The 20,077-nt window shown below is 36.7% G+C and overlaps 1 protein-coding gene across 11 annotated transcripts in view; it reads left to right on the forward strand.

Annotated features, from left to right (window-relative positions):
* The window catches only part of KCNT2 (potassium sodium-activated channel subfamily T member 2), a 119,735-nt gene that overhangs the window by 25,146 nt on the left and 74,512 nt on the right, over positions 1-20,077 (forward strand). For all 11 annotated transcript variants that reach the window (XR_012581397.1, XR_012581398.1, XM_074546263.1 and 8 more), the window contains exons 2-9: positions 2,974-3,053; positions 8,393-8,492; positions 11,150-11,206; positions 11,893-11,941; positions 13,244-13,303; positions 16,549-16,623; positions 17,128-17,211; positions 17,788-17,882. Coding sequence is in view for 9 of the 11 variants with exons in the window: in XM_074546263.1 (XP_074402364.1) it covers positions 2,974-3,053; positions 8,393-8,492; positions 11,150-11,206; positions 11,893-11,941; positions 13,244-13,303; positions 16,549-16,623; positions 17,128-17,211; positions 17,788-17,882 (600 nt within the window). In the remaining 2 variants the exon portion in view is untranslated. The remainder of the gene's footprint in view (positions 1-2,973; positions 3,054-8,392; positions 8,493-11,149; positions 11,207-11,892; positions 11,942-13,243; positions 13,304-16,548; positions 16,624-17,127; positions 17,212-17,787; positions 17,883-20,077) is intronic.

A 20,077-nucleotide genomic window follows, 5' to 3' on the forward strand; every position in this document is an offset into this window, starting at 1 on the left:
ACCAGCTACATGCACTGAAAAATTCTGAAGCTATTAACTGACTACAAAAACAAAATCTTTACATTCATCAACGATTTCTCTCCCATATTTGTCCTTCAGCTTGACTTCCTTCTGGTTAGGGTGGGCTGTCTTTTACAGGAAGATAAACATGAAGCACAAATTGTTGAAACTACAGTTTCAAGTTACACTATAAGTACAGAATAAACCCCAATGTATTCTGTAGACCAGGTGATCTGCATGTACTTGTACTGTCACCCTGATCTGTGTGGTGGGCCATTTGCTTGGAATCAAATTTCAAATATCCTGCAACAGAGTAATCAAGTTTTATATAAAAGTATCTCAAGAATTTCACTCCCTCACTTGAAATATCCTTAATAACCTTTACTAATTTAGTCCAGGAAAATCTTGTTAAAGCCCTTTACCACTGCTGCTACAAAATGTTCTCAATATTTCAATGGGGGGGTCAAAATTTATGTTTTGTAGGTTCCCAAAAACCTCCTTTTCTAGGCTACCCTTCATAGTGGGAAAAATTCAGAAAAGAGTAAATACTTGAGGTAAAACATTAACCATTTAAAGATTGTAAGGAACATTGAAGTAGAATGAGGGTTCTCCTTAGAAATAAAAAGTAGTCTTGGGAAAGATCAGTATTAAGAGATTTCTGCCCTTGCCAGAGACTCCTTCAGCCAGTCATACTTAATTTTACTTAGCAAATAGCAAACGTCAGGAGACAAAGTGAAATGCTCTCTGGTAGCTAGAGTATCAGGAGAGTGCATTGATTATAGATGTGTGGTAATGTATTTCTGCAAGTGTAGAAGGCCACTACAGTTTTTGCTAAAGTTTAAAGAAGTCAGGGGATAGAGAAGGAGCTGCAGAAGTGGCATTAGCAGCATTTGTAATCCATTTTGCCATGGAAACTGCTGCACTGTGGAACCCCAGTTTCCTGTGAGCACAGGTTTCTAAGAAAAGCCAAGTGGACAGCTGTTAGAAGGCCATCAGAGCAATTCATAGTGCTGGTGATAGGAGGGTGATTAGCTCCCACAGCCTCTTCCCTCTTTATCATTAAATCATGGCCCACTGTTAGCATGTTGTTTTTTCCAGGTGATTACTGAAATTTTCTTATCAGAATGCTGATAGATTAATTCAGAATGTGTTAAAAAAAGCCCCCACCATGCATCTTTTCAATAACATCCCTTACTTCAATAGCTTGTGCCACTTTGTTTACCTCTTGAAATACATCCTTGAAGATTAAGTATGTACACTTAGCATGTGGCAGCTGCCAAATCATGGGAGATGTTTCCCACTAAAACTGTCACTGCATTAATGACAGTAAGTACCTTGGAAAATAGATTCTTAAAAATAAGGTTGTGCTTGTGCTTCCTTTGAATAGGAAGTAGTGTAATTACCCATCTTGTAAGGAACACTACAATAAAACACACCAAAGGCAATGGCTAGTTAAAATTACCTGACTTCACTGAGTGAATCACAGAACCTTCTTTTTATGACCCTGTCCTACAAAGTGATATGCCTAAACTTCTGGTAGTAGGCAGGCATGAAAAGTCACATTGCCCAAGATGTCACCCATTCTAAGTCCATGAGTAAATAACCCATCAATTCCATAAATGTATGGAAATATCTGGTATAAACAACTGTTTGAGAGACACTACAGGTAACAATATATTGTACAAAAATAGTTTCAGCAAAAGGCTTCACATGCAAGAAGGGAAAAAGTAAAGTGAGGGTTCTGCTAGAAGAATATGACTACCTATAAAACCAAGTAGTTGACATACAGTTATGTGATGAAAGACTGCTGAGAAGAAATGCTGAAATAAAGTTCAGACATGCTTATGAACAGAAAAAGTACATGCAGCTGTGCAAAACATGATGAGCTACAGAGAAAGGGAGATGTAGAGAATTAACTCACTCATGTGGTGTTACTTTATTCTTGAGCAATAATGGACCTTCCCCAGCTGAGCTCTGAGTGCTCAGGAAGGCACAGATGTGCTGGGTAGAGATTCATTGCTGGGGAGCAACTGGCTTGGGGAGCTTGGGGAGGGACGGTCAGTAATTTGGGTAGAGCAGGGACTTCAGTGAGAATGGGAGTAATGCTGCTGTCATCTTCCAGCAAGCACTGCAGCTCCACAGCTCTGAACAGCCCGAGGTTTTCTACAGAACTGGAACCCACCTTCCTCCCTGGCCAGTCCCTGCCACAGTTCTCTCTTCTAGTCTGAGTAACTATTGCATGAGTGGTACTCAGGTGAACTGAGGGACAGACAGATGAAATATATCCAGGCAGATATGAGGGAATGGAGGAAAGATGCCCCTGTTGCTTTAATATAATCAGGAGAAGAGTTATTTTCTGTACAATAGTGTGTGAGTGCAAAACATAATTTTGCTTTCAGCTCTCACTATTTCATGGTGACAAAAACAAGTTCAGAGAGGGTGGTTTTGTTTGGTACACAAATGATGATAGGTGAGTACAAACAAATAGACTGAAACATGAACATTGAACAGAAATATGAACAAGATAGAAAAAAGAAGGATCATTAGAATGTCACTTTTACAGGAAAGGAGTTAAACTAAGACGGGCGGCTTAACCTGGACATCAAGGAAATCTTCCCTACTAATATGCAAATAGGAGAATGGTCATCCAATGAAAATCCCAAAAGCATAGAGCCTTCTTATTTTCCAGTGTACACTGTTTGAGTAATATGAAAATTATTCTGCATGTAAAGGGGATAAATGAAAGGTCGTCTGCCTGGTGGTGGTGAGGTTTTTTTTTAATTTGGTTTGGGCTTTTTTAAAAACTTTCAACATTAGTCATTCAAAGCCAAGTGAGGTTTTGGCTGAACACTCACTATAAGTCCCTCTAGTTTTATATCATGAATAGTTGATTAGAGAAACAAGTTATTATGAAATATTGATTTATTATCTTTCATAACCAATCCTAATACTTTCTTTTTTTCATTATTTCAGGGTGCAAGTTGAATTCTATATGAATGAAAATACCTTTAAAGAGAGACTAAAGCTCTTCTTCATCAAAAACCAAAGATCAAGTAAGCAGTTGGATTAATTTCTGTTAAATTTATGGTACTTTTAAGCATTTATGATGCTTTTAAGTAAAATCAAATTCAGTTGAAGGCCACAGTGAAGTTATTAATTTTCTTCTGAGCTTAAATATTTAAACTTGAAAATAATGTGCTTGTGCAGGATCAAGCAATTAGTGATGTCATGAACTGTTAAATAACATCATGATTTTATTTCTGTGTCGTGATCAAGTTGACTAATTTGCAATGATCTGGCAGCAATGCTCATTGCTAAGTTGTGACCTTGTGACTAGGAAAGCAAAGACACCTAGGATGGTAAAGGAAAAAAGCTGCAAAAGTACCGAGCTTTTTGAAGTATTAAGTATTCCTAAAATTTCAAACTTTATCTGCACTGAAAAAAAAATTTGGAAAGGAGACTATTGGGAATGTGGTATTTCAGAAATGTAGTCCCTGTCATTAGCTTATAGTCTAACTTAACTTTTAGTCTCAACAATATAGTCTAACCTAAATATATCTTCATTGAGATATGTGCTTAACGTCAGCGGCCATCATGGAATAAAATAATGGGGAGGAAATAAGATATTCATCTTTTTAAATGCATCCATGCAGCTGATCCAAGTGGGTGGAAACATGGAATATTATCCAATCTTGGTTAGAACAGTGGAACTCATGGGTCAGAAGATCAGTAACTGACCTCAATTTTCTTCTGTGTAGCAGGACTGAAGTTACCTCTCTTTGCCCTTCACATGTAAAGAACTAAAATTACGATAGCTTTATACATAAAGCTTTTGGACTACAAAGAAGACGTTTTTCCTTTGTACAGTTAAAACTGTTGCATGGTTTTACGTGGAAAAATATAGAAAATAATAAAAGAAATTTGATGTCCCAGTCTGAAAATATCCAGACAAACAAAACTGGGGAGACTAGATCAAGCTTTCAAAAATAAGATATAGCAAAAAATCTTGTATCTGTAAGAGCTAGCAATAAATAAATACTAGCTTTATATCAGAGACCTTGATAATTTTATTGGCTAAGCTTCTTTTACTTTCCAAGTGTAGGAAGAAGAATATTCCTCTAGAAGGAAAGAAAAAAAAAAAAAAGGCACTGTGAATAACAAGAAAAATCCCCAAGCCAAAGTAGTCACTGTTAATAAGTTCAAGCACTCTTTCTGCTTATGCAGATCTTGGTTCTTATCCAAATACTCAGAACCAGAATCTCCCCAAGGAAAGATCCAAGGAGCTGCTGCTGACACTGTAACCTGCCTCTCAGTACAGTTAAATGTACTCATTGAGTCCTGCAATGAAACAGGAGGAGTCTCTTGCCCAAAGGTACCAGGGAGCTGATGAACAAAGATAATAAATTTTAGACAGTGTTCTGTGAGAGCACTAAAAACCTTCCTTCACATATTAAAGATGGACTGCCTGTCATTGAGAAAAAATTTGTCAGTAGGATCAGAAAACGTTTTTGGATAGTATAACTAAGTCAAACCTGTTCACCAAACAGTTTTTGATATCATCACGCGGTTTTGCCAACCAGAGCAGTCAGGTCTAGAATTTATAAGCATTTTCTACAGAATACTGTCCTGCTCTAAATCACATATGGGCCAGTCATTTGAAATATCAACTGTTTTATTAATTATTATCCTTGTGTAAACTGATAAAACAAGTGTTAATCTGTGTCTCATGTCAACCTAGCTTCCACTCCATCTTCTGCAAGCAAATGTCTAATCAAATTCAAACAATGTTTAAAAAAATATCTTACAAAGGTGTCACTCAGCATCCTCACAAAAAAAAAAGAGAAAGAGAAAATGACATAGTCATACAAGCATGACTTGCTTGTAACTTGCCAGGACCACACACTGAATTATCACAGCCAACAATAAGTCTCAAAGGGAAAAGATAAGTGAAGTTTCAAGTCAGTGAAGAGGGAATAAAGGATAACTATCACTAGGATATGAGCTATTAAGAGCATATTTTGGCCCAGCTCCTAGAGCCAGCTGCCACTGAAATAATTTTGCTGAAAATCAGCAATATATTAATGACTTATGAGAAAGGAATAATGGGAGGCAATTCTAAAATCGTCACCTGATATCTGTCACTGTGTTTAGACCAACTCTCTACATCTGACATTTGATCTACAAAAATGCTTGCAAGGAGAGAACAAAGAAATTATAATAAAAGGGAAAGTCACAGAATTGGTAAAACATAATGTATCACTCTATACTTAAAAATGCTTGCAAAAATAGCAAATACTTGTTTAAACTGAGATGCAAACGTTAAGATTGGACATAGTTATATTTAGTACACAAAACAAGTAGATTTTGAAATGTTATTATCAATTGTTCTTTTAAATAAGACAAGAGTATGTAATAACTTTGTTACGTAGATACAGTGAAATTGCATTCCAATGAAACAATCTATAACTGCATAACAGTGCATGAAGGGTGGAGCTGAACACAAGTTTCAGACACCACTCATATTCAAAACATAGAGATATTCTGTGCCAATGACCCTGCTACTTAAGCAATCTGGCTCTGAATGGAGGAAAAGAAATTAAGTCAAGCAGACGATGTTGATCCATTGACAGCATGTGAAAACAGAACAGAAATAGACAGGAAGCAAACAAATATGAAAAGCTTCCTTTGTACCAGAGTAATGATTGAAAACCTGTTTTAAATGCCTTCTGTAGTGTTTGTGCACTTCCTTCCCACATTTGAAATCTTACATCTCCATGATAGTGGAACACATGCATTGCTTCCAACTCACATGAGAATCCCCAGCTATGAGGCTGCAAAATCTTTCTACCAGAGAAAAAACCACATTTTTTAGGCCTGCATTAATTACCCAAACTTCAGCAAGGCTGGTTGCATATGTCACTAATGGCTGAGGCATACAGAGCAAGGAGAAGTGACCCAGGACAGACTTGAAGCCTGTTTTTTCCTATTTATATTTCAGTAACTGACCCAATCACCTGCACTACAGAACCCATATTTTGCCTTGTTTTATAAACAACCCCAGCCACAAAATGTACTTTCTGTTGAAACCCTTAGATAAAAACATGACTGGTTTGAAAACCCTGCCTCCCATTCTGTAGGAAACAGCCATTCCTATGAAGATATCGAGAGCCTGAGTTCCAGAGCTATCAGAACTAAGATTTGAGTTAAGGGTTTGAGGCAGCAGGCTGAACCATCAGTCTGCTGTATTGATGTTTAATCAGAAAAGAACCATTTTCTCTTGCCATTTAAACCAACGTATAATTTCAAAGCATGATTAGAAACCAGGCCACTATCAATGCAGAAAACAAGTGCTTCACACCAAGAATAGCATTTACAGAGCTAAAAAGCAGGAGAAAAACAACAGACTCCTCTGCTTGCCCAAGAAAGTTACACAATACAAAACTAGTAGGGTTTTTTGTTTGTTTAGGTTTAGGGGTTTTTTAAAACATTATCTGTTCTCCTAGTTGTAATAGCCTGGCAACCAATAGGGCAATCATTCATATTTATGAATATGAAGAAGTCCAGCAGACTTCTACAAAAGGCTTAGGACAAACAAAAAATTCATGTTTTCTTCAGCAACAGTTCAAAAAAAACTGCAAATAAGGATCATAGCAATGGCCAAGTCAAATAACAGGATACCACTTACTTTCATGCTTCCTTCTGTCCTCTTCCCCCTCTTCAGCCATGTTGGCGAATTAATAATCAGTGGCTAATTACTCTTGATAGGGGAGCAGGAATCCTTAGGTTAATGTTCTCAAGCCCAATTGCCAGTAACAGCTGTGGGACTTCTCACAGGATTTTAACCCTTAGTTCACAAAACAAGGTGCTGTTAAAGTCCATCCAGTTCTTATGTGATAACTGCAACTTCGCAGTTAAAGTAATAAGCAGTTTTATGTAATAAACCTAAAGATTTTGCTCAGAAATTGCATGGTAAAATATTTAAGAATCCATTTCCTATTTTTCTGTGTTTGTAGTAGATGGAGTTTTAATGGGAAAGGAACTAGGAGACATAAAAACTGATTTATGAGTTTTACCTGATTTTGTTGATTTTGAACTTAGGACTGAGTAACATTAAAAAGAAAAAAAAGTTATATTACCATAAAATGATTGTGATTCTCTCCTTAGAAGAGAATGTACACACACAGCTTTGGGTATGCATTATTTGGGTAGTTGCTAAACCACAGAAGTATTTACATTGAGTTCAACAGACCTGCTGAAGTATTTGCAACACAACAATAAAGCACAACGTCCTTGCTGTGACTGGGCCAAGGGAAGTCACATCTGGATAAGACTCAGAGAATTCTGCTTTGGACAGAAGGGCTCAGCCACACAGACCTGGACTCTCAGTTTGCAAGACTAAAATAAAATATTGCTTAAGTGACCTCCAATCCCCTAACATTAGTCAACTAACAGTTTTAAATTGATTAGTAAATGAATGCTTACCTCCAAGAGTCAGATGAAAATATTCACACTAGCAAAAAAGTCTGCTGAATTCAATAGCAGTACTAAAAATTTAAACCTTAATCCTCCAATAACTGCAAAATCACATAAAAATACAAAAAAGTTCCATTTCAGTAGGTAATGGCTCCAGTTGGCAGTGAAATAAATTACCTGTGTGATAGCAGTAAGTGTCCATGTGGTTCCCTTTGAAGGAATCCTGTCTGTGCATTAAACCTGTGTTTGTGTCACATTTTGTGATGGTATTTGTGGCCTATCTATTCAGCTAGAATATTTACATGGTCTGTAGTACAAGCTGTTGATTCAGTTCAGTTGTGCATTCAGCATGACTTTTAGATGTCCTGATTCTTGAATGCATAGTTATTCAACTTCAGCATTAAATAACTCCAGTTTAATATTTTATAAGTTGGAATAGAGTTATATATTCTGTATGTGCAGCTACTGCATGAAGACTTTTTTAGATATTAATATTTAAATGCTTGCCACTGCATACCCCCTACCTATGGCTGAAAGTTTGTCTTTTCATGTTGCTCTATCCTGTTTCTCAAAAAGCATTACATAGTTCTGGTTCCCCTCCCAAGAAAGCAAATTTTTCAAACTACCAAAGACCCAAAGAATGGCATCAGTGAAGGATTAACAGCATAGAATAGCTTTCAAACAAGTGACTGCATAGTCCTTTACATTTACATCGGTTCCTTTAATTTTTACCTTGAAGGTCAGTGAAATTTTAAAACCTCTGAACTTATTTTCTTCTTTTCTTCTTCTTTTTCTTTTTCTTCTTCTTCTTCCCTTCCCTTCCCTTCCCTTCCCTTCCCTTCCCTTCCCTTCCCTTCCCTTCCCTTCCCTTCCCTTCCCTTCCCTTCCCTTCCCTTCCCTTCCCTTCCCTTCCCTCTAGGTCTGAGAATACGATTATTCAATTTCTCTCTCAAGCTCCTAAGCTGTTTCCTATACATAGTTCGTGTGCTCCTGGATGATCCTACACAAGGACTTGGATGGTAATGTTTGAGGGTTTTTTCCTCATTTCTGCTCTCAAAGCATTATTTAAGCTATAAGAAATAAATTATTAAATACACGAAGGATTTGTTTTATGTCTTCCAGATATTCTGAAAGAATTACAAAGCTGCTCTTACATTGTGAATGGAAATAAGAACTAAAATAACAGTAGTATTTTTCCCTTTACCACTAAAATAATCCTGTCTCTCTACTTAGATACTGTGCATCAGATGTAATTGTGCAAACATATATTTGAGATGTGTTATTACATGACATTTCTATGCAAAATTGCAAATGTCTGATTCCCAGTTTATGCAGCAATTCTTTTCGGATTTTGCTTAAATCACTTAAAACCCCAGATCCCAGAAATGGACAGACAAATATATGAAACTGAGCTTTCATGCAGATGATATTGATGATCATTTTCTAGCCTTCTGCTTTCTCTAAACTCTTCAGAAGAGTGAGACCAAAGGTACTTTCTGTACTCACAATGATTTATGGATATCATTTAGCACAATGATTTACGGAATGTACCATACTGAATTGCCAGTATGGTGTTCTATATAACCCTTTTTTTTAAAATATGTTACACAATTAATCACCAAATGTAGAAGAAATTGTAATTTATTTAATCCTGTACTTCTGTTGTATTTATATCCTGGGAATATTGAATTTCTTCAATTTTTAATGCTAATAAGGATCACATTTTATTAACATACTTTCTTTCACTTGATTTGATTCTTTTGTCTTTAAATGCTGAAAGAAACAAAGCGCATAAGAAAATAGCTTAGGATGATAGAACCAGCAGCCTTCACACAATTTTACATAGACACAAATACTTCACACAATTTTTACATAGAGTTTGATTTCTAATTTTAATATTTGGATATCAGTTATATCTAGTAAGGGTAACACCAAAAAGTCTAATGCAGGAGAAATACTTTATTTTGCAAGAATGAAATCCGAAAGAAAGAGAGGTTAAGAATATTTGCTTTTTTCAGCAGTGCATAGAGAAGGATATGTGAATAGGAAGTACAGAAGATACATCTGAGATTTTTTGGGGGGGAAAATTTACTGTGAGAAATTGTAAGTTCTGGAAAAGGGCCGTGAAGAGATTTCCCTGAAAAACAAGACCCATAAAAAACTACTTTTGACTCTACATATACCTTAGAATATCAGACGAAACAAACAGTAAAGTTTTTACAAGAAGTTGTGGAGAAGAGGAAATCCATCCTTAGAAATTTAGGCATATAAGCAACTCAGGGATTTAACATTTTCCATCTAATCATGGTTTCTGGCAAGTTGTAATTCTTTCATTATGAGACCTCTGGTGAGCCCAGATGAGTATATTGTACTGCATGGTTCTGTCTGGGTGTGCAGGACAGGTTAGAATATCAGACCTTGTGCCAAATATACTTTTGTATTTATGTGCCAGGATGCATATTCATATACATCTGCAGACTGCTGAATGCCTCACACTTCTCCTGGCATGTCCTTCAATCCAAGTGTTTTACAATTCACCAGAGAGTGTATTTATATTTTCTATACATGTTATTCCCTTACATGGTGTTGTGGTACATCTAAGAGACTAGTTGGTGTGTTCTGTCTCTGAATAACGTTTGTCTGCCTGAGAAGATTCAGGTGAGTCCTTCTGCCTGCTTACTAAGGCCCTAATCTTAGAAGCTGTGCCAGACAAACAAATGGCACGCCATTAATGCCCTAGAGATGCTGAGGGTTTGATACCAAAACTCCTGCTTGAATGCATTCTTAAGGATGTGGTGATGTGAAAGAAAAAATAATTTCTAGGTACTGTGTCACAGCCCAATGAAAGAAACTACTCAGCATCCTAAGAGTGTGGCCACAGAAAATATTTTCATCTGGTTGGCCTTAAAGTGAAAAATCTGGGAGGAATTCTTTTTATCAGATTATTTCCGTTTTTCATAAATGCCTGCACAAGTTGGTGTCTTTCATTTACTCCTTCAGGCACAGTGGGTGTACAGGAAAGAGCTCAGGACATAATTATTAATATTAATTAATGGGTACAGTTTAGCACTGTCCCACTCAGAGCTGGTCCATGTACAGTTGTTGCTAATCTGTGGGCTGCAGATCCATTTATTTTCTGCTGACCTTGCTTGCCAAGGATGAGCAAGGATATTTGTCATCATTTACAAATGATATATTCCCACATCCTTATATGACCATGTAAAAGGAAGATTTGTGCCAGCAATTAAAGGCAAGATAACATCATGTGCCCAATGGCCAATATTTTTACTTGAGTATCACCAGTTTTGTACTTCAAATACTGCTGCATGCATCTCCAGCCCTCCTCACATCCTCAGAAGAGGTTATCAAGTGTAGTTTGCTGCAGTCTTTCCTATTGAGAACGTGCTCTTTGTATCACAGCCTGTCCATGGGATAGGATTTCTAGGGTTTCTTGATCTTCAGTATATATTGTGTACTTAGTTCATCTTTACAAAGTATCATTACTTTCAAAAATGTTTGTATTGATTGCCTTGGGTTTCAAACTATTGCATGCATTTCACAGACCAATTAATGATGTAATTAATATGCCTTTCCTCCCATATGTTTTTATGACTGTGTTCCCATATACATTTGCTAATGGAAATGGACTTTGCATGGATGGTATGGCAACTATCAGTAAGGAATTAAACCGGAGTTGTTCCAATCAAAACTACACACCTGGAACAATTGATTGGTGAGTTCCTAAGTTAAAACTGCAACCCAAAAGTCCACAGAATGGTGGGAAGGGACACAAGGAAGACAAATCCATTTCCTTCTGGAATGGTGGCATTTTAACATACAGTAGGGATGTTTCTATAAATCTCTAGCCATTAGTTACATTTCTGAATGTTCAGACTGCATTTAATATTTTAATTATTTCTCTTGGTTGCAAAGTGAACTGCTGGACTGGATGCTGGTGTGAAATCTGGGTTCCATCAATGCTGATACCTTGCAGAAATAAATAAGAATGCCCTTAACTTAAAAAAAACAGTTCTGAGTAGCAGTATTATTAACAGGAATTTATTGTGCCATTGTCCCATTCCAGTGGGTGCTGTGTCAAGTGCCTATTAGCATTGATAGGATTCTTCCAAGATATCACAGCCCCTAAGAGTTAGATACCATTTATATCATTGTATAGATAGCAAATTGTTCACACAAAAGGATTGTCAGTTTTCCACAGGAACCTAATGATTTGCTGTGGATTAGAAATACAAGACGTGTCAATACTCAGTAGGTAACTACTGATTTAAAGTTTTTATTACTAGGATTTTTTTTTCAATAAGTCTGCTCTAATTTCCATTCACATGTACAACATTTTTTTTGGTCTGAAACACCAGATTGTGATTAATTTCATATTTATTTCCTTACTGTAATGAACAGGTCTCCCATTATTTGGGTGAATCGAAGCTTACCTTTATGGGGATTACAGGTAATATGTGAATGACAAATTCAGTTATTTCCATGTAACAACTGCAGATGATATTGATTTACAGAGCTGTAGCAGTGTTGAAGGAAACTTGGAAATGTTGATGTCAGCAAGGAAATCTTGAACACCAAGTACAGCAAAAGCATAAAGATCAGCTGATCTGTTCTGATTCTCTCTGTGAAATGTGGTTTTTCCCTAAGAAAAACTTACTACTTAAGCTTCTAGATAGGTTATACCATTATATTCACTCACCATGACTGGTGCAATACCAATGCAATGGTTGTACCTCTATGTAATACACAATTTTCTAAGGGAAGAAGCCATTGAAAATACTGTAGAATATGCACAGTTTGAATATTTTTTACCTAGTGTTCAGATTATTAAATTTAATTTTAAAATACTGATATATTTATTTGTCCATGCATGCAGTACTTTTCTAATATGTCTGTTTGGTAAGGGTAATAATTTATTTGAAAATGAAGCCTGAGTTTATCTAAAACTATTAATATATCAGCTTTGGAGAAGCTGATATATTTTGATTGCCTATTTTAATAATTTTGTATATTTTAATTCTTTCCCAAATCATAGCATCTTTTTAAACTTCTAGATAGAGACTCTGTGCACCCTTCAGAGTTTTCAGCTGTAGGGAGCATTAATTTAAGATTTAAAATTCTGAGGCTTGACCTCAGGCTTCAGCCTGGTAGAATCCATCTCGATGGAATATCACCATGATACACATTAAAATACAAATACTTTCTGTGCAAAGAACATCAGTAAATTCTTAGTATCTATAAAGTAAGACAAGTATTAGGTATTTTGTTGTACTATTTTGATATTTGAATATTTAAGTATTTTAAACTATTTAATGCACCCACTAACTACATAATCTAATTGGAGGCTGGTAAAATGAGCTCTACTGCATTTAAATCTTAAAATCAATAATTATTCATCTGTATCATTTTTTTCTGCTTTCAACTTTCTGTGTTATACACAGTAAGAAAAACAGTTGCTATTCCACACATTCACAACATCTTCACAAGAAAGTAAAGAGCTGACTGAGTTTGCTTATTTACAGCTTCTTTCTCTCTCTCTCTGTCATGTGGGAAGACTTTGGTACTGCTTAGGAATAAATGAAACTCAGAAAAATAACAATATCTAAGCTTCAAGCAAAATGCTCTTAGCTGAGAGAGTTTCAGAGGTTTCATAGAAGAACTATTTTATATAATCTTTTATTTTCATTGTAATGTTAATAGCTACTCTCTAGAAGCTGGTGTTAATACACATATTTTTTTCACTTCACTTAAGGTGTCTGTGGCTGTAATAAGTCTCTTTGAAACTCTGTTGCTAAGTTATCTAAGCTACAAGGTAAGTACTCTTTGTTACGTTTAGGCAAAATTAATTAAAAAATAATGAGTTAAATATTTCAATCTAAAGTTTATGTACCTGTGCCCATGCTGGTGTACAAAGCAGGGAGTTGAGAAAAACACACTTTTTGAGGATGGCATAAAACACACAGACAGCCCTGTTTCCCAAATTTATGAGCAAACTCTAATATCTAAAGAGTGGAAGTCAGCAATTAAATGCTCATTGTTTTCCATTGTAATTTGAAAACACATTCTCAAAGGTGACCTTGATTTTTTGACACTGATTTTACGTTGTGCAGTTTTATTTGTCTGTCCATAATGTATTGGACACAATTGTCATTGATTTTAAAGATGTAGCTACTCAATACATATAATTCAAGGTTTAGTCCTCTAAAACTGTGCCCAGAAAAACTAGGCCAAGACAGTACTTAAAAAAAAAACAAACAACAAAACAGATCTCTACATACTTATGTTCATCTGTTTGATGCTATTGGAATAACATTTCAAAATGTCTTGAAGTCATTGATGTGAATACAATGTATTTTTGTATTTGCATTCTCCTTTAAAAGTTAATTTTTAAAATATAATTATTCAGTTTTCTTCATTCTATTTTGTTCTGCTATATCTCTGCATTTTTAGTATCTTCAGGAGAAAAACACCAAAAGCATTTGAAATCATTTACCAAAGAAAATATGAAAATACTTGGTTACTAAAGCTGAAAATATCTTGGGGGATAATTTTTTTTGGTATTACACTTCGTATAACTGACACTGAATAGCTATCAGAGCCACTGCTGAATTCAGAGACTTGTATTTCAGTGTGCTTACCGAGTGATCATGGCATAAATGTTTTCTTTAGTGCCCAATAATGCTAAGAGGCTTGCAGTTGTCTGCTGTCTAAAAATTATTCTTCTTAATCCTTGGAGCCATATATTATTTAAAGGTTGGGGTTATAAGTGCAAATCAATTATGAGCAGAAATAGTCCAAAATTTATATCCTGGTGTCTAAACAGTAAAGGGCAATCACATTTTGTGCTGTTCCTGAGTTTATTGGGCAGCATTTTATCCTCATCCATTCTGCTTGTAATTTGTTTCAGTTTCAGTGGGTACAAAAGATGAATGCTTGGCAAATCTGCTTCCATGAGAAGTTACTCATCAGTGTGTGATGGATGGAAAGCTCCACTACCCTGATTTGCTGCATACACCTGTCACAGAAGTTAAGGCAATTTTGTGGTTCCACTCCCTTTAAGAGAAAGAACTAAGGGATTAATCTAAGGAACAACAAAATTTCTCAGTCACATCAATCCACTTAATGCAAACACCTCCTTTCCTCTGGTCCTGTTTTCCTAGTTTTATTTTCACCATTCTCTTGAAGCTAAGAATGGTGTTATTTCTTCCACTGTAAGGCTTTTCTGCACAGCCAAGGTGACCAAAGGTGCCTTGGTTCATGTAAATCTGTGGCAGATTACTTATTTTGTGGAAACATTTTCAAGGCTTTCACCATTTAGGTGACTAACTTCTACAAGCCAGAGAATTAACAAGCGAGAAAACAAGAAAAAGATGATCGTGTTTGCATTGGAGTGCACGTTACTAGGATTTCACAAATAACCTTTAAAATGAATAAAGCAGTCATTTGAGAGAATACTCTGAGAGATTGACCTTTCTGATACCTGGCCCATGACATATGAGAAATGATTCAACATGCAGAGTAGTGAGGACAGAGTAGCATATTATGCTACTGTGATACAGTGAATTTGCATTTTTTATGGCTTTTAAGTGGAGAGGAATGCAAAGGATGTAGCACAGCATTGTGATGCTGATCACTTAGATCCAGGAATTGAAGGTTTACAATCTGAATTCTCACAGCCTAAAGCATTACAGGAAGGTTTGTCCTTGGCCAGAATTCTGAAAGATGTCTAAGTCCAAAACCTCCATTGTCAAAAGTTTCCACAGACATCTGGCAATGCTGCTTATGCCTGGTGCTCAGGTCCTCTCAGGGCTTTGAGCAGCACCATACATTCTCACTGCAAAAGGCAGTTTTGCAGAACTCATGATGCATTTATGCATTTCCATGTGGAAGCCAGAATCCTACAGCTGCACACATCCCTAATTACCTGGAGCCCATCCATACTGGCACTTTGCCTGCACAGTTAAATTATGTGACATTTCTTCTCTGTAATGCAGAGGAGGAAACTCCTAATGTTAAAAATGAGGAAATTTGTGAAATCACAAAATGGTTACGTTTGAAAAATCAGATTTGATTTTGATTTTACTCTTCATACAAAAGCTTCTCAGTTTGCAGCCTCATGATTTCACTTGTATATCTGACTCCAACCAATTGCAATTACACAGAAGACAACAGTCCCTGTCCCTGAGGTATAGTGGCTTCCAGATGTGGAGAGTTAAAAATGGAGAAAGAATTATATATGATAGGGAGGTTGTATTTAATTTTCAATGGCTGTATCAGGTAGTTATTTTTTCAGGGAAGATGAACATGTTATTGCAATTGAAAATATAATGCTCTACTGCAAATTCTTGTAATACTGCCATGGTATGTGCTACACTATTATTGCATTACCTATGATGGAGTCCTGCTACACAGCATTAGTAAAACTGTGAGTCATTGAAGTTCAACTACCTTCCTTTTCTAATATGTGGATTTTCATCTCAACATTTAATCAATCACAGCCACTGCACAGATTTCGAAAAAAAAAGTAGAATTATCCCCATCCTGTTGCTAGCAGTAAGTAAATTAAAAGATCAATGCCACTTCACTGAAATATGTGGGAAGACCTCTCATTTCATGGAAGAAGATCAAGTTCCAAAAAGCCCTGAAGTGTACAGAACAACACTGTTCTGAAGTGTTGGTGGCAGAAACAGAGAACTTGATATTAGTCCTAATTCAAATATTAAACACTTGATTTGTTCCTTACTTCCCTTGCCAAAACAGTTGGGAAAGAAAAGATACAAAGTAAGGTAAATGATAAATGCAAAGGATAAAAGGAAGGAGATTTAAAAGTGCATATCTTTTACTTGGGAAGTACATTATGATAACCTGTAGGAAAAAGGTTCCACAGTGATCTGCATTCCATATTCACATGTGTTTAAATCTGAGATGAATGATATTCCTTAATATCAGGTGTGGGAGAGACTCTCTGTGTTTCATTGGTTCATGACATGTATTTCTCTTCAGAAATTTGCTTTTAAGCTGTCTGACATTGTGGGGTGTTTTTCCTTTTCTTTGAAGGGAAATATCTGGGAACAAATTCTGAGAATACCCTTTCTCCTGGAAATAATTAATGCTGTCCCTTTCATCATCACGGTAAACATATTTGAATTAATACATTTGCACATTGCATTTCTATAGCTGCACAAATACTCTTACTTTAAAAAAAAAAATTATTTAAATTTTATTCTAATGTGGATGATGAGTTTGTGCCTATGGGAACAGAAATGCCAACAAGAAGAAAATAATTTGCTGCTGGAGTAAAGCCATACAGATAACTTTTCACTTCTTCTTCCATGGGCACAATCAAAACCAAAACCCTGTAACTCCAACTACAGCACAATCAATAAAATAAACCAGATGGTTGTAGAAATTGAAGAATCACTCATGTCTGCAGTGAAAACTGTGTTCCTATTTTATCTAATTATCTTGCATGTGGTTAATCACAAAGGAAGACAAAAATGTTATTTAAAGCCAAATCTCACGCTAGAAACACATTAATAGTAAGTATTTTTCCCAAGTGTTTCATTGCTGCTTGAATAGTAAAGCTCTATTCCTCATCAGAAAAGCTCCTAATGAATTTGTTAATTCTTCTTGCAGATTTTCTGGCCAGTCCTAAGAAACCTGTTTATTCCTGTATTTTTAAATTGCTGGCTGGCAAAGCATGCTTTAGAAAATATGATTGTAAGTATGCAAAGGAAATAAATATTCTAGAGTTGTGAGGTTTTTTGTATATTGTCTTTAGGGGGATTTTGGCAGTATAGTCTAACCGTAATAGGAAGCTAACCAGATCTGTATTTAGATTATCCAAATGGTTAAGCATTACTAAGCTGCTTTCTGCATCAAAATGAGAAAAAAGTAAGACATGAAATGAAATCTCAATTAGTATAAATTGTTACTGTGCCAATGCAGGAAATGGCAGTGTATGGTTCTTTTGCTACTCTACCATTCATACACAATTGCAGGGAACTCAACTGTTAGGCCATAATTGGGCCTTGCAGCCTGTAATTTGTAAGCTAGACATGAGCAGACCTCAAGGCAGCTTGCAATAGGATCAGAATTGTGCTGGGACGAACAAAGAACTACTTAAATAATCACAGAATCACAGCTGGCCCTTCTGCACCTTCGGTATTATCAGCAAACTCATAAATTCATTTGGGTGACTGCATTGCTATCGGGGTACTGCATATTTCTTCTACAGAATCAGATCCTGACTTACTGGTTCAAACCCAAAAATAACACTATTTTCCATTACTACAGAATGATCTTCACCGAGCCATCCAACGCACACAGTCTGCAATGTTTAACCAAGTGCTCATTTTAATATCTACCTTACTATGTCTCATCTTCACTTGGTAAGTGGCCAAATCCCCTCTGTTTTTGTTATACATGTTGGCTTGCCGGGTGGAAAGCATGCAGTGAAATAAGAAGGGTGAAACACTTCAGTGAAAGTGTTAACTAGCACCTGTACTGCTGGGGTGTAGAATCCTTCTCACTCTAAGGAAGGAAATAGAGATGATGCAAAAACACAGGATAAAGCAGGGGGAGCTTTACATATATACCAACCTCAGCAGAGAAGTCACTCACATGTGAAGAGTACCAACAGAAGGATATTGACCCACACCAAGGTCACCTTCCTCTGTCTGCTGGGACAGAGAAGAATGTGCAATGTCTCAGCCGTAAGACTTTGACCGAGTCAGGTTCCCCTAAGGATTACAGGGCATAGCTGTTTATAATGCAGATTACAGACAGTGTAGAATGCATTAATTTAGAGTACTGATGGCACTGGATGGTAGGTTCAAACAACCAAAATGTATTGCTCTGAAGAATGTTTTGCTGCAAGACCTGAAAAACTTGAATTGACATCCACAGGAAACACTACTCCATTGCCCCATGTTTATATTGTGCCAGAGAGATATGGTGTTAGCCAGGGCTGGAGGCACGTGAAGGAGGCTACATGATTAGTCTGGCTATCCAGTAGCTCTGTAGCTTACTTAACATAAAGAACTTTCTCATCAATAGTGCCTGAGAATTGAGAATCATACTCAGGGGGAATACAGGGCTGTGTACAGTGTGATACAAGCTGGTGTACTAAAGGACAGTGAAGAGAGAAGATGGTTCTGTGTGGAAAGGCTAAATCACCTGTATTTGTTTTGCCAGACAAGATGCCTTTAGGTCAGCACATTGATAAAGTTTGGTGTGTCATTTTGGAGACAGTAATTAGATTTTCTTTTACTTTATTTCTCTAGCTTGCTTTTCTGATAGTCACTGTTATGTGCTGCCTAAACCTTTTGGTAATAAGTGTAACATAGCACATGGCTTTTTAGAGGAGAAGTTTGCTCTAGCCAGGCTAAATGAATGGTCCAATTTTACCCTTTGTCTTAGGGCCACACACATGCTTAATAACAAATGCTGCCTGTTCCAGATAGAAATGAATTTTTGTGATATTTAAACTCCTGTTGAACCTGATGTAATTTTATATGCATAAGGACTTGGACATTTTTAATCTTACTTTTTAGTTTTTTATAGTACAAGGTGCTATTGAGTAAATACTCCTTCACCTTTTTTACCTACCTACTTCAATATTTTACTGAAATGCTGCACAGCAGCAAAATGCTGCTCACCAGCAGGGTCTGTGGTAACTGACAGTAAAACATGCAGGAAGTGGCAAGCTCACCTGTAATTATGGCTGGGCTCAACAGCTGCAGATACTGCTTCATTATAGTTCATTATTTACTGACCTAGGACTGACCCTGCTAGACTTGCAAAGAAGCTAAATGAGATGAAGACACCCAGTAAAGCAGTAACTAAGGAAACAAAGCACTTTTTGACTGAGAATAGTAGTTCAAACATCTGCAGCTTCTCTAAGACTGGAGTTATGTTCAAGTGATTGTTACTCTTGTCTATGTGAACACACATAATGGCATTTTTACACATTCTTTCTTTATACTACTGATTATGTATTTAAAATACCCAAAAGAACCTCTATAAACAGTCCAAATCAATTAACTTGGAGTCTGATTATGTTAATCTATGGTGAATTTGAGAGAGTGTTTAATTTTATAGACATCATATAGAGCTGATATGAGTTCCTTCTAGCTGAAGGAGGACCCAAGTCCACTGCTGGAATCTGTGCTCTTAAGGGTGCCTTTCACCAGACTCATCTTTCATGTTTGTGCAAAGGCAGGCAGTACCCAGCTCAGTACCCTCAAACACGTTTTGGAGCCAGCACTGGCACAACACACAAAACTTTTCAGTCCTCACCAGTCTGTTCTCATTAGCATGCTTTGGTTCCATTTAGAAACACTGCCCTGCTCCATGTAGTGCCATGTCTCAGTAAAGCAAAATGACTAAGCCTGGATTAGTACAGTGCCTCCAGTAGCAGTGCACTTTCCCCTCGGAGGATGAGGGACATGCTCATGGTGTGCTTCTGGCACCACTGGTACCTGCCCTCATTGAGCCTCCCTGCTGACACTCAGGGCCTGGGTGGATTCAACTGAAACCCCACAGCCCCCTTAGCTCCTGCCTGCCAGGCTTGTGCCATCTGCTG

This window comes from Zonotrichia albicollis, chromosome 8 (genome assembly GCF_047830755.1).
Source record: "Zonotrichia albicollis isolate bZonAlb1 chromosome 8, bZonAlb1.hap1, whole genome shotgun sequence".
Taxonomy (NCBI): Eukaryota; Metazoa; Chordata; class Aves; order Passeriformes; family Passerellidae; genus Zonotrichia; species Zonotrichia albicollis.